General features: G+C 29.4%; 4 protein-coding genes and 1 pseudogene across 5 annotated transcripts, besides 2 other annotated features; 2 read left to right on the top strand and 3 right to left on the bottom strand.

The window, feature by feature from the left end:
* Window positions 1-11416: part of a mobile genetic element that runs on past the window's edge.
* On the top strand, window positions 1145-2514 carry TVAGG3_0934550 (annotated as a pseudogene). The gene has a single exon. A coding segment is annotated over exon 1 (1370 nt).
* On the bottom strand, window positions 3422-3895 carry TVAGG3_0934540 (uncharacterized protein; the record flags this gene model as incomplete). Its single annotated transcript, XM_051252738.1, has 1 exon — window positions 3422-3895. The coding sequence occupies one exon, from the start codon at window positions 3893-3895 to the stop codon at window positions 3422-3424; it is 474 nt and encodes a 157-aa protein (XP_051078312.1).
* On the bottom strand, window positions 4887-5852 carry TVAGG3_0934530 (integrase core domain containing protein family; the record flags this gene model as incomplete). The annotated part of the gene is made up of 1 exon (XM_051252737.1): window positions 4887-5852. One exon carries the CDS (start codon window positions 5850-5852, stop codon window positions 4887-4889), a length of 966 nt encoding a protein of 321 aa, XP_051078311.1.
* Window positions 10113-11219, bottom strand: TVAGG3_0934510 (uncharacterized protein; the record flags this gene model as incomplete). Its single annotated transcript, XM_051252736.1, has 1 exon — window positions 10113-11219. The coding sequence occupies one exon, from the start codon at window positions 11217-11219 to the stop codon at window positions 10113-10115; it is 1107 nt and encodes a 368-aa protein (XP_051078310.1).
* Window positions 11417-12653: 1237 nt separating the features above from the next.
* TVAGG3_0934490 (3'-5' exonuclease protein) lies at window positions 12654-14210 on the top strand (the record flags this gene model as incomplete). The annotated part of the gene is made up of 1 exon (XM_001329767.1): window positions 12654-14210. One exon carries the CDS (start codon window positions 12654-12656, stop codon window positions 14208-14210), a length of 1557 nt encoding a protein of 518 aa, XP_001329802.1.
* A 396-nt stretch (window positions 14211-14606) lies between these two features.
* Window positions 14607-14711: part of a mobile genetic element that runs on past the window's edge.

Below are 14711 nucleotides of genomic sequence, written 5' to 3'. Positions count from 1 at the left end.
AATAAAAAAATGTCAATTATCAATATTATTTCGAATAATAACTGTGAATTAAATTTAACAGTTAGTGGAATTTATAATTTACTCTCGTTTCTGTGAGTGGTAAATTTAATCCCATTCTTTTAAACCCTTCAGATTATATATCATTTATTAAAGATGACCTTGAGCCGCATAGCGGCGGGGTCGTAGACCTAAAAACGTATGATATGTATATAAATAATGTGATAACGAAATGGGATATTAACATGATTTTAAGTTATTTAAATGAATCATTTATCGTATGGTATGAAAAAAATTTTAAATCAAAACCTGATAAACTTTTTGAACTTGATGAAATAAATAACCTTATTAAATTCCCGCTGAAAATTAAATTTTGTACTCCTCGTCTTCGTTCATTGTTGGGGATATTAAATTTTGAAAAAAGATGTTGGGGATGTTTTGTATTCTGACACTGGTTCTAATTTCATTTTAATCAAATGTGATAAAGTTAATACCCCAATGAGATTTTCACATCAAACATTAGACCCTAACTCTTACCCATCAATACAAAACATTTTATCCATCAACTTAAACATATTTTCTTTATCATATCCGTTTCAATTATCCGGGAATTCATTTATTCTTCATTCAAAAGATTTATCAAATATTAAATTTAGAATAACTGACCTATTTGATTGTGATTTAGAATTTATGAATGAAATATTATGGCAATTTCAAATAGAAAAAATAGCTGATGAGATAACAGAATTAAATATTTATTTTTAAATCGTAATAAATGATTAAACAACAACAACCACAGACCATTACATACGCCACATATGCATATAATTCAAAGACGGCAGAACAAACGCAAAGGTTGAAATATGGAGATTTGGAGATAGTATTGAAAAATGACCATTTTGAATTCGTTTGCAAAGGTGGTGCAGTGATATCAAATATAAAAGAAATTTTATTTATGAATTCAAAAATTAAAGGAATAACGGATGATATAACATCAATTCCACCAGAAGAACAGAGATATTACGCATTAAATGCATTTCCTAAAGTTTTGAAGATTGGAAGATTTAATTTAAATGAGGAATTCATAAAAGGTTTCCTAAATGACATAATGAAGAAGGCAGATAAGGAATATGTGGTAAGTGAATTAATGAAGAAGGCAGATAAGGAATATGTTAATGAAAAAGATAATGAAATTATAGAAAGGGTTGAATGGTATCATGAACGGACATCGAAGATTCTTAAAACTAAAGCTGATACAGGATGGGTTTCAGAATGTTTAGACCTTAAAGCAGATAAAACTTATGTTAACAATGAGTTAGAGAAGAAAGCAAATAAGGAATATGTGGATAGTGAGTTAAATAAGAAAGCTGATATATCATTTGTTAACGATGAGTTAGCAAAGAAAGCAGATAAAACTTATGTTAACGATGAGTTAGCAAAGAAAGCAGATATATCATTTGTTAACGATGAGTTAGCAAAGAAAGCAGATATATCATTTGTTAACGAAATATACCAAAGTTTAGTTGGAACAAAAAATATTGAAACTATTGTTGGCGACTTTTCTGTCAATGAAGAAAACAAATATTTTAGATGGGAGTTTGTACAGTCCTTAAGAAATGGTATACGGTATAAACTCATTCCGAAAAATAACAATGAAATGTATGTAGGCTATATAAAGAATGATGGTGCACAAGTTAAAGTTCCATTAGACAACAACTGTTACTTAAACTTATATGGAGACGAACAAAAGAAATATTTAAGAATTTATGAAATGGCAGATATGACATTGCCTAACCCAGCTCCAGCACCATATTATTATGACTATGGTGTTGACGCACGTGTAGACCCAAAAAAGTTAACATTATATTTAGATTATTATAGATATAAAAGATATAATGCAATAGAAAAAACGAGAATAGTATACTATTATATAGATGACAAAAATAAATATTATAGTCAAGATTTTACCTACCCTGAAAACATAAGATTATATTATAAAAAATATTCCGACACAAACCAGAAGAAACCTGAAATAGTTTCACTATATTTTAAGTTCAAAAGAGACAATCCTATAATATCTCATATGTTTGATTTAATGAACCCAGTAGGTTCTATTTATACATCTATGGATGTGAGAGGTCCTCAAGCAATGTTTGGTGTTGGTGCATGGGAACAAATAGTCGACAGGTTTTTGTATTGTGCAAACTCTTCAAAGGAAACAGGGGAAGTAAAACGATTACAGGTGAAAATTTACCTGCACACAGTCACTACATAGATTTAAGCACATCTCAAGCAGGTTGGCATAAGCATAGATATTGGGATTGGTCAGGAATGACAAAAGGTAAAGGATATGATGTTAAAGATGATGTTAAATTTGCCATAAATTGTTACTGGAGTGACACTCAGGGAGAAGGAAACCATACACATCGCGTTTCAGGATATACGCAAACAACGGGACAAAGTAAAGAATACATGCCACCATTTATGACTGTATTCGCATGGTATAGAGTTCAATGAACGCTCAATGTTTGTGAAACAAACTTTAGGAGCTCCAAAAGAGCAAACGGCATAATTTAAATTTTTATTTTAGTATAAATGAAGATTCTACCATATGGTGTTATTGGAAGAGATAAAGATGGAAACCCAATATTTGATCCAAAGTTAAAATTAAAGTTACTGACAAGACAACAACTTGAAAAGTTGCTGAAACCAAAACAGAATGAAAAATGAGAAAATGAGAAAATGAGAAAGAAAAAATTTAAATTATGCAATTTTATTTTATCATAAAATGACCAAATTAATTAAGCCAACTATTTCTAAATTAATGATACCAATGAAATCATTTCATGGAGTACTTATCCCAGGTTCTTCACAATTAGCCGGGGCAAGTGTTGTGACTCAAGGTGGAACATTAGCGAATCCATTCAAATTATTAATAAAGATGAACTTAATAAAATGATGTAAATAACTGATACAAAATTTTATTTCACTGCTACCATAAAAACAGGTGAAAAAACGGGTGACATCTCACCTCTTCACCTAAATATATTTTAGTTAAAGCTTCCACGAGAGAAAAGATTCCTCATTTGCTAAGGATTCCAAAAATGAAAAAATCGTTGATTTCGGCTGAGAAAAAACGGCAAAAACCCTTCTTCCACGGGAATAAAGAAATAAAGAAGAAATAAAGTAAATTTTTATTTATTCCCGTGGAAGATAGAGCACTTTTATGACACTTTTTATCACGACAAACAAGACAAATAAAGAAAATAAGAAAATACGGCGCTGTCGCGGTTCGAACCACAGACCTGACCCCTCCATAACACCACCTTAGACCACTGTGCTACGTAGCCTGTCGACATAAGATTTTATAAATTGCATATTTGACGTAAATTTATTTCCCAGTTATTCAAAAATATATTTTTGCTTAAATAACTTCAGGGTCTATTTCTTCAACCATTTCACTTCCTTCGTCAATGTCAATAGAAGCTTCTTCAACCTTTGGTAAGAATTTCTGTATAACATCTTTGTTCGTTATTGTCTTCAGAGATGAAGGATAATATTTCACATTTGTTTCACCTTTCTTATATTCTTTCTGTTCGGAAAGATTCATAGTAATACTGAAGAAGTCAATGTTGGAGTTCTTTATGACAGTATAATGAGTATCTTTGACATTCACGAAGAAACCCTTTTGTTTCAAAACTACTGCTAATTCTTGTGAAGTATAACGTTTGCGGTCAATGACGATAGCTAATGGTTTGATATACTGACCAAACTTAGATTCTTTCACAAACTTCTTGTTAAAGATAACATTAACGTTTGAAGCATTATTGAACTCATTCTTGATGGCAGTAGCGAGAGCATTGTATGAAAAGAACTTGCAATCTTGCATGTGTTTCATTAAAATAAAAATAAAAATATTTTTTTTATCCGATAGAAAAGATGACAGAAAAATTAACTTTTTACATAGCGCCAGACCCTTCTTACCCACATCTTTTTAAGCCACAATATATAGACATAGAACTAAATAGAGAAAGCGAAATTCTACAAACAGAAGAAACATATAGAGACCTAGATAACGAAACTGGATATGCGCTATTCTGGTTAGATTGTCCTTATGAAATGTATGAAAAAAAGGCTTTATATGAAGAATATAGAAAATATTGTCATGAAAACAATATAAGACCAAGCTCTAGAGAAAAATTCTATGCTGGTATAAAACATCTTTTCGAAGTTCGGAATGGCAAATATATAAAGAAATAATTTTTCTAAGTTTATTTTTTCAGAGAAGTTAAATAACCGAGTGACACATGGTGACATAGTGACACCTTCAGTTCTTCAAAAATAATTAACTAAAGATGAACCTAAAAACCATGAGACTTTGTCTCCGGACTCTTTGAGTCACTTAACGATAAAATAAGTGATAACAAATTTTTATTTTTATCATAAATGAATACCCCACAAGCTCAAAATTTACCACGAATCATAACAAGGGAGGAAATGATAAAAATGATGCAAGAACATGTTAAAAATAACAAACCACTAAAATTGAGAAAATGTGGTTATGCAGTAATGATGGAAAGAGAGATGTTGTCAAAGAGGAATAAAAATTAAATTTGGATAGAGTTTAAAAATTCATCTTTATTAAATTCATCTCTTCCAATCAATTTATTTATTCTATTAAATTCTTTTATTTTTGCTTCACTCAGTTTAAGGATTGAACGATAAGTTTCTAATTTTTCGATTATTTCTTTATCGTTTTCAACCCCACCACATTGCGACTTCTTTTTGTAATAGCATATTTTTGATTTAATTCTGTTTAGTTTCTTTTTATATTCATTGTCTGGACTCTTGGATGCTTCGTTGTCACTCATTTCTTACGAAATAAAAAATTAAATATTATTTAAATATAATGGAGTAATAAAATAAATCGGAATTTCTATTAATTTATTGTCAACTTCAACTAATGCATTACCGTTAATATATCTAACAAATTCAGCTATTGTGTCAAATCTTCGTCTTCTTTTTGTCATTGATTTATCAGTTTTTCCATAATCGAGATGAATTAAAACTTTATTCCCTTGTTTAAAATTCATGAGCCCTGAATTAATTTGTTCACGTTTAACATCATTTAACCTTTCCATTTGCTTTCTAATATATTCCCATTCTTTTGAAATATCATTTTTCATTTCCACTGGTTTCATGTTTATAGTTCTATGCCATGTATTATTGTAATAATATACTAACTGTTGTATGATGGAGTCATGATTTCCATCCCAGTATATCTGACCATTAACCCCTAACGCATCTCTAAGAGTTCTCATTACCGCATCAACTATTTTATTATGAAACGTATATGGAGAGGATGAAAAGTAAAAATTAATTTGTGGGAAATAATGAGCCATAGCTGCCTGAAATCCTTTATCACCATCACCCCTGATATTATCTACTCTTTCATGATCTAGTAAGTATTGAATAGCTCTTCTTGTTTCCTGTTCTGTTTTCCCTTTCACTGGAATGCAATATAAATATCTGGTGTTAATGTTAATGGCAAATAAATAAGTAACGTTTCCTTTTGAATATTCTAAATGATCGATTTCATATGAATATGGATATGGTGCAAATGAAGGGCGACTAAATTTTTCCTTTAACGGTTGAATTTTTGGGTCAGTTGGTTTATTTAATATTTTGAAATCCTTTTTAAAATCTTTTTGTTTCTTTAATGTTTGAAATGGATATAATAAAGTGAATGATGAAGGATTAACTGAAGGAGGAGGTGGTTTTGGTGTTGCAAGTGGTTTAATTTTATCTGCTTTGATTTTGGATGATGAAGTTTTGGAATTCATTCCTTCCTTCATTAATTCTGGATGTATTCTATTCATTTGTTTTAAATATGCTGTATATAAAGGTTTAATATACTTTCCCGCTTCGAGTTTATGTTGAAGGATGAATTCCAAAAGTTGATCTTCATTTAAAAGTCGGGCTGAATATGGTTTAACTAATGAATCATAAATTAAAGCTTGTGCATCATTTATGGTCTGAAGGACCTGGGCGTTTTGCACCTTTTGTTTTTGCTCCTTTTGCTTTTGCGGCTCAGGATTATATAATTTATATAATTCATCAATATCTTCTTCTGTTAATACTTTATTTTTAAAATCTTTCAATTGTTTAAGTTGTGATTTAGTTTTTCCCTTTGAATATTCATTATTTTTAATTTTGTCTTTAATTTTAGAAATTATTTTATCATGATATTTCAAAATTTCATTTTTATAATACGAATAATAATAATCCATATCATCACCCGTTATATTTTTATTATATTTTTGGAGATATGCTTTTAAATCATAAATAATCAAGAAAATTTTGATTAAATACTAAATCATCAATTAAAATTTTTAAATCTGTGTTATCCATTTATATAAAAATAAAATAATGTTTTAAGGGTGCCCACCTTTTGAATCATAGTACAAAACCATTATTAACGGTTCCTTTTGTCTCTTCTGTGGCATTTCATTAAATAAATGGCATACAACATCCATTTTCACAACATACAGCCTTAGTGTGTGCTCCTGTTAATGCAGTCTTACAATTGTTAAGCGAGTCATTGACCCGTTTTTAAGTTGTAAATTAATATTCTGACCATCAAATATCACTTTATCATTTATTATATCCAAATAATTTTTAGGTGTTAATTGTTTATTTTGTCGTAAACTAACACCTTTCATTTTTTTGTGCAATCTTTTTAAAATCACCCCCATCAATTGAACCGTTGAATGAAGTATAACACTTAGACATAAAGCAACCATGTTATCACCTGTTTCTCAATTGCTAACCCAATAACTTCTTCTCATGTGCTTTTTCTTCAGCTTTATTCTTTAATTTAGGTTTTAAATTTCTCATTAAAACAAAAGAAATCAAAAGGTGGCGCGAATTTGTAAATGTTTTTATCATAAAATTTTTTATCGGTTACAATTGCTTGAAATGCTTGAGTGTTAGGAAGACTTGGATCGCCAGCAATAGCCCAATAAGATGAATCAGTATCACCTTCAATGAAATGAAAACGATTAACATCCATGCATTTAATACATAAATCATAAATGAAAACCAAATACCAGTATTTAGCATTATCTAAAGTGAAGAATGCCTCTTGTAAACATGTATCACATCTATAAAAATCTATCTTTAAGCATCACTTGATACGTATCTTCACCTTTTTATCTTATGTTTTTAAACTTATTTGACATACATGCAACGCGTGCCTTCTGTGCATTCATTATTTTAGTCTTTGCGTAATTTTGTGTATTCATTGCATCGTAACCATATGATCCATTAAGTGAAATCTTGCAAAATAAACTTTTTCCTTTATTTCCTTCTAATTCCGCCTTTTGTCTTTTCATTCATAAATTCGTTCGCAAATTCATTAAAACAAGTATTTTTTCGTAAATGTTAAAATTGATTGAATATCATCAATGATAAAATGAAATCTGTCTATTAGATACCAAAGATAATAGAAGAAAATGGTTGATATTGGTTGTGTGTTGATGCTAACTGAGTTAATTTTCTCTGTTTCTGGTCAACTGGTAGATTGTTTGATTTCATGTAATTATACATAAAACTGCCAATTGTTTTTTCATCTGTGATAATATCTAAGTTTCTTATTATCGGTAAAAAGTTTATGTAATCATTAATGTATTTTTCATCAATGTGACCCTTTACTTCAGCCACGAATAAAGTATTTTTCTTCTTAATTATTCCCAATGCTTTTGCTTTCTTTGTTGCTGTATCACAAATGATAACACCATTCAATCTTCCCGGCATATACATTTTATGGTCAGTATATTGAATGAAATCATGAGGATTAGATGAAAATGATGAAGGATATAATGAATTAAATCAACACCAACAAATGAGTCATAATGTTGGTGGTGTCCTCATTTGATACAGTTTTAGTTTCTGGATTATATGAAAGTTTATTAATGTGCGTGATTCCTTTAAGATTTACTCTATGTTGAACATTTGATAAACCACCAGTAATTCCATTACGGAGGATGTGATAAGCTTCAACTGAATCTAGAGTCATTGGTAAATTATTTTTTAATGCATAATTTCTTAAATTGATTCTTAAACGTTGAACATCTTCATCTTTATTTGATTTTACGACATTGCAATAACAACACATTAACTGACAATTTTCTTTGGTATGTGGTTTTTCATTATCGATTCTATCTAATGTTGGTTTATTAGCATATGTAAACGCTTTACCACACATTTTGCATTTAGATGAAAGGATTAAATCGTGATAGTATTGATAGTCATCCATTGAAACATTGTTTTTAGTATCCCTTTCTGCTTTTTCATCTTGTTTCTTATATGAATCAATTTTATATTTCCAATACTTTTTTGTTAATTCAAAACTTGATTCCACATTTTCTTCTTCTGGATATGTTTCGTTAGGATTGAAGTTCTTATATGCTAACGCGTAACGAATCATTGATGCATTCGATGATAAAGAAAGATTATGAAGCATGTCAATTTTATAAACAAATGTTTCTTCAATAATTTTATCAATTGGGTCAATCATAATTTCAACGTCTTTATTGCAATAATGAATAAAATATTCTAATCTATTCTCAAAATTTTTAGCATCATTGAGATATATTTGATAATCTGAATCGGATATTGTTTCTTGAGTTAATGCTGAATAAAATGAATCTTGAGTGAATGGTTCCACTTTATATAATTCATCTTCGTAATTCTCCCATGTGATGAATTGATAAGGGAAAAAGGATTTAACACGTGATTTATTGTTTCCGAAATCTTGAGTGAATTGGTCTAATGTTCCACCCGCTATATAATTTCTGATGTCAATAAATCTTAATTCATATGGACAGTTTGTTTTCTTTACAATGATTTGCTTAAATTGAGAAGAAGAACCCAGCATTGATTTTATTTTCCATTTTGCAGTGTTTAAATCACGAAGAATTAAATTTAAATCAAACTTTCCCGAATTAAAACCTATGATATTCACTTTATTGAATTCCTCATCTAGAAGTTCTTTAAATGCTTCCTTCTGTTTTTCATTTAATGTATGGGACAAAGTCCCCGCCGTTTGGTCCGTTTGCGGCTTCATTAATTCTTCATATTGTTCAATATTTGATTTAGCAACTAATGAACAGGTTGAAAATAAAAATTCAATCCAATCAGAGATGAACGAATCACTTGATGTTAAGCAAAAATTCCTCGTAAATGTTTTATCACGGTCTACGACCTCGCCGCTTCGGTCTGAAAGACCTTCAGGACTCAAAGAGTCCGTTTGCGGCTTTATTTTGACAGTTGATGATACCATAAATGGTTTTAAGTAAGCGTTCAAAGTTGCACATTCAGAAAGTTGAAGTTCTTCTTTAGTCTCTAATGTTTCGAAGTCAAAAGTAATATAATATCTTGTTGGTTTATAATATTCCTGCAAATTGTGAGCTAATAGCCATTGATATATCTTCTGTTTCGTGATATGTGGTGCATATGGTTGTTGTGTGTTTTGCAATTGAACGTCTTGAATTAATCTTCCATTATTTTCTTTACATTTCTCACAATGTTTTAAAAATCTTCTTTGGTTTTTCCTTTCTGGTCATCACGGATAGAATATACTTCTTCTTTGCAAAAGGGGCAAACTTTATATCCTGTGAGTGCTTCAACGTCTGTAATTCTGTCAGCGTGAAGTTTTCCACATGGACTCTGTGTTAATAAAATATTTACTGTTTCAAATTCTGGATCTATCATTATTGATTCCACTAATGGAAAGTCTACCTTATTTATGTCTACGTCTTCTGGTTGAGGGTCACAATAATAAAAATCAATATTAACGTTTAACATTCTTGCTAACCTCTCACTTTCTGATGAAATGTCAAATCCTTCATATGCATCTATGGCTTCATTTAAATAACTTCTACGAGTTTTAGGATTAACACCATCAGGAATGTTATAGAAGCGTTTAAATAACCTTCTACCTTCGGCTCTTATTTGATTATCATTCATTTTAGCTGTTCCGTTTTTGTTCATTTATGTAAGAATAAAAATTAAAAAATAAATAAAAATAAAGTTTATTTTTTTAAAGTCCAGGGCTAAAGTCCATAAAATGAATTAAGAACACATAAATTTTTATCATCTGCGACGTGACGAATACATTTTAATTTACTCAAGAATGCGTACCCTGATACATTAAATCTAATTCCTGTCTTATTTAATTTCACAACTTTGAAAAGGAATGTATGAATAGCTATAAAATGATGAGATGATGTTTTATGGGTTGCTTCCATTTTTTCTGAAATAAATGAATAAATATAATGTTTATAAGTTTTCATATCTTTTATATTCTTAATAACGAATGGTATAGACCTTTCAACTTCGTCTTCCTTCGGTGCTGTTCTTTCATATGAAACATTATTAGTATCTTCAATAATGAAACCACAATCGCATAAAATTTTATATGTACCAATTGTTTCTTTTGATATTTTATCTAACAAATCAAAAACTTTATCAACACCTGTACATTTATTTAAATAATAATTTGTGTAAATATCATGGTCTTCTTTCTTAATCGTATTTGTTGCATATGTTACATTTTTCAGTGCTTTTTTGAATTTTTCAGAATCAAGAGGAGGTGAAAGTAATATACATGGATAATCTCCATCGTCAATAAATTGTAACTTATGTTTATGAATAAATTTTGTGCCTTCTTCTGAAAGTGTTTCATCTATTTCACCATCTAATAAATTTTTAGTAGATTCCAAAAAGTAATTTTTATATCTTTCTTCATGAGATTTTTGAACTTCTGATTCTGAAGCTGGGATATTCATTAAACCCTCTACTTCATTCTCATTATATTTTTCAACTTCTCTTAATTCCTTAATTTTTTCATCTATTTCATCTCTTATTTTTTCCAGTCTTTCAATTTCATCATATTCATCATCTTTAATCCGTTCTTCATAATATTCAGGGAAAACATCAGGTTCTTTAGGTTTTTCTTCTTCAGATGTGGGATATAAGAAATTTATAACATCATCTTTATTCATTTTTCCATCATAATCTAAATCATTTAATAACTCCGCGAATTTTTGACAATTTCTTAAATAATATTTATTAACTTCATAACTCGCCTCCTCTAATATATCCTTTATTTCCTCGTTTGTGAATCCCAATTTTTTAACGTCGTTAGTCTTGACACTCATTTTCTTACGAATTAAAAAAATAAATTATTCAAAAAATGTAAGACATGAATTTTTAAAGTTTATTTTTTAAAAAATTATTTTTTATTTCATTATGGTAGTGAATCTTTCATTCATGAAAATAATTATTTCTAATTTCTTTTATTCTCTCGTACATACTAGATTTGAAGAATTCAGAACTTTTACCATAATCTCCTAAATGTTTTCTTATCCCTAACGTGTGCCAGTTATTATATGAAACTGAATAAACTTTATCTTTATCTTTACACCTTTCATCACTTCCAATATATTTATATCTCAGTTTTGATTTAGCATTTTCATATTCATTAGCGTTTAATAATTCACAATCTTCCTTTTTAAATTGATGTTTAAGATATTCAGGATTTAATACTCTACGTTTATATGCTCCTAACTTAGTTCTAAAGGTTTTTCTACAAAATTTAGGAATTCCATCCTCTTTAATGTCATCAATGATTTCCATTTCATTATTTTCAATTTCTTCTTCTCGTTTATGAGGTCTTTGATTATGACTCCATTGATTCCATGAAATTAAATATTCTTTATCATTATATTTATACCTCATTAGCTTATTTTGGCTTTCATATTCATTTAATAATTCACAATCTTCATTTTTAAATTGAAGTTTAACCCATTCAGGATTTAAACAATGTTTAATTAATCGCGGAATATCTGACATCATCTATATATAACTTCTTTTATAAAAGATAAAAAATAAATTATTTTAAAATTAATGTTAATTTTTTAATGATTTATAAATAAATGCATCGTCTATATATAGATGTAACAAAAAAAGGTACACAATCCTTCCACATATACTACGTACACAACACTTCCACATATAATACTATGATTTATATTTTAATGTATCGTCTATATATAGATGTAACAAAAAAAGTCACTAAACCCGTCCACATATACTACTAATGATATTTGAACTGCGATTAATCTTTGGGCCAACAAACTATAATTTTATGCAATATCTAAGTAATTATTTACAATAATGTCAAGAATTTTACTATATTTGGGTATTATGCGTAAATCATTTGATTTATCGTTGCGACTAGCCTTGTGATAATCTCAGGAAAACTTGGGTCATGAGCTATATCATTTGCACATCATGTAATTATGCAAATATAGTTAAATTGACATTTAATCTCACATGCGAATTAAATATACTCATGCTTTGCTTATACATTTGTATATTCCATCAATGTAAATATACTTGTTTAGCTGAAGATTAATTATGAGATGATTCAAATTAAAATCCATAAAATAAGGAAATACTCATCAAAGTGTAACATTACTCAATAGAAATAAAACGCGTCCTTCCCGCTTAACCTCATTTGTTGTGATATGTTGATATCATTGAAGAAGCTATCAATTTTTTTTGTGTGTCGTTTTTTTCATCAAATTTTTATGGAATCTGTAGGAAACAAGCAAACTGAGGTAAATCCAGTAAACGTTACAGGCGTTGAAAGGATTGACAGAGAAATGCTTAAAGGGGATATTATGGAGATTACTGGAAAATGGCCGATTAATTCTTCAAAGGATGTTGAATTTTTCCAAAACAAATTTACGAAAGTACAATACATTATGTCAGATAATCCAAATCTGAAACAAATTCTATCAGAATACGTAGATGGAAATCCTATTGCTTTAGATCTTGAATGGCATCCGTTCAATCCATCTGCTGGAGTATGTTTATTCCAATTATGTTCATCTCATGGCTGTTTGCTTATCAAAAGAGAAAGTAAAAAACAATGCAATGATCTTTTGAATTTCTTAACTACCAATCAATTTTTCATGAAAGATATTGCATCTGACATAAAAATGCTACGTACTACATTTGGCCAAGACTTCACATTCAAAGTTTGTGACGTTGCTGCTCAAATTCTTAGAAGAAATCATCTTAAAGAAGGATTTGATGAGATGGTTGCACAGTTTTGTTCAGATACACCTTGCGGAGAATTCAAAAATAAAAAGATTTCTCGATCAAAATGGAATTTGAAACTTTCACCTTGCCAAATACTTTATGCAGCTAACGATGCTGTTGCTCTTTATGCATGCTTACAAGGATTTGAGAAATATCAAGGATCACCTCTTGCTTTCGAAAATCCAGTTGAAAAAGCACCAAAAGAAAAAAGAATACGCGAAAATAAGCAAAATAGAAACAAAACAACTGAAAGAAAACAGAAAAAACCATCAACAGAAGAAGATTCTGATTCTCAAAAAGAGGATATCATAGAAACCGACGAAAAAGTATCAGCAGAAGTGCCACAACCAGAAAAATCTAAGGGATATAAGATCAAAGCCAAACATACTAGAAGGAAAAAATATGAAGCTGATCAAAACGAATTAGAAGAAATTAGACGTCTCGGACCTTCATTTTACATCAACCTTAATGGGGGTTCAGAAATTAAATTCGAAGAATTACCTAAATTTGTGAATTCTTATAATCAAACGTGGAATCATACAGAATTAACAATAGAATTCAGTAAAGGAATATTTACAAAGATCAAATGTGTCTATTCTTTTGATTTCGAGCTTCAAAAAAAGTTAGATGAAATTGATGACAATTCTACAATGAGTTTACAAGTAATGTGGAAGCAAGTCCAAAGCGAACCATCTATAGGACTTATTGCCATATGTTCGTCAAAAGGATGTTTGCTTATTCAGTGTTTAAGTGGAACTACATGCGATGCCTTAAACAACTTCATAGCTAGCCATAAATTTGTGTACTTAGAAAAACAAGATCTTTCTTTTGTCGTTAAAAAGATGTTTGGCCAAAACTTTGAAATTCCTGTTGATAGCAACAAAATGAAGCTTCTTCATGAATATGTTCATACAAAGATCCTTCAGACACATCAAATGGTCTTTGCAAACTGGAATAAAAGAAATTATTCCAATTCAATGGTAATCTTTGTAGCAAATGAAGTATCATATCTATATCACTTTGTTATGTCTCACCAATAAATGTTTTTTAATGATTATTTCTATTATTAATCTTATATATTTTTAAAATGTTAAATGTATACTAAAATTAGATGATATCACTGAAAGAACACAATTTCAGGCTTAGTTATCCATTTTTAAGATATCAACAGCCTGTGGAAAAGCACCTTTTTATATTAAGATATTTTCTTGATATCTGGAATATATTATCTGCTAATCGAAGGCATTCACATATTATACAATCATTCTAAATTTATTTGCCTGCAGCAATGTTCTTTAGCTTTAAAAGTTCAAAAATTATGCGTTAGTTTAAGTGCCTCTATCTCGTCATCTGGAAGATTTAAAAGAAAACATCCTATAGCAGTATGCATTAATATGAACTAATATATATAATGGCTATATTAACACTGAATTAAGGGTGCGCCCGGGAGGATCCTGTAAACTTCAGAATTTAGAACCTTAATTTTTAAGCAATAACTTGGTACCTAAATAGGTAGGAAAACTCTAAAAATATCAAAAAAT

The sequence above is a fragment of the Trichomonas vaginalis genome, chromosome I (genome assembly GCF_026262505.1).
Source record: "Trichomonas vaginalis G3 chromosome I, whole genome shotgun sequence".
NCBI lineage: Eukaryota > Parabasalia > Trichomonadida > Trichomonadidae > Trichomonas > Trichomonas vaginalis.
The sequence above is the reverse complement of the archived record's forward strand: the minus strand, read 5'-3'. Positions and strand labels throughout refer to the sequence as shown.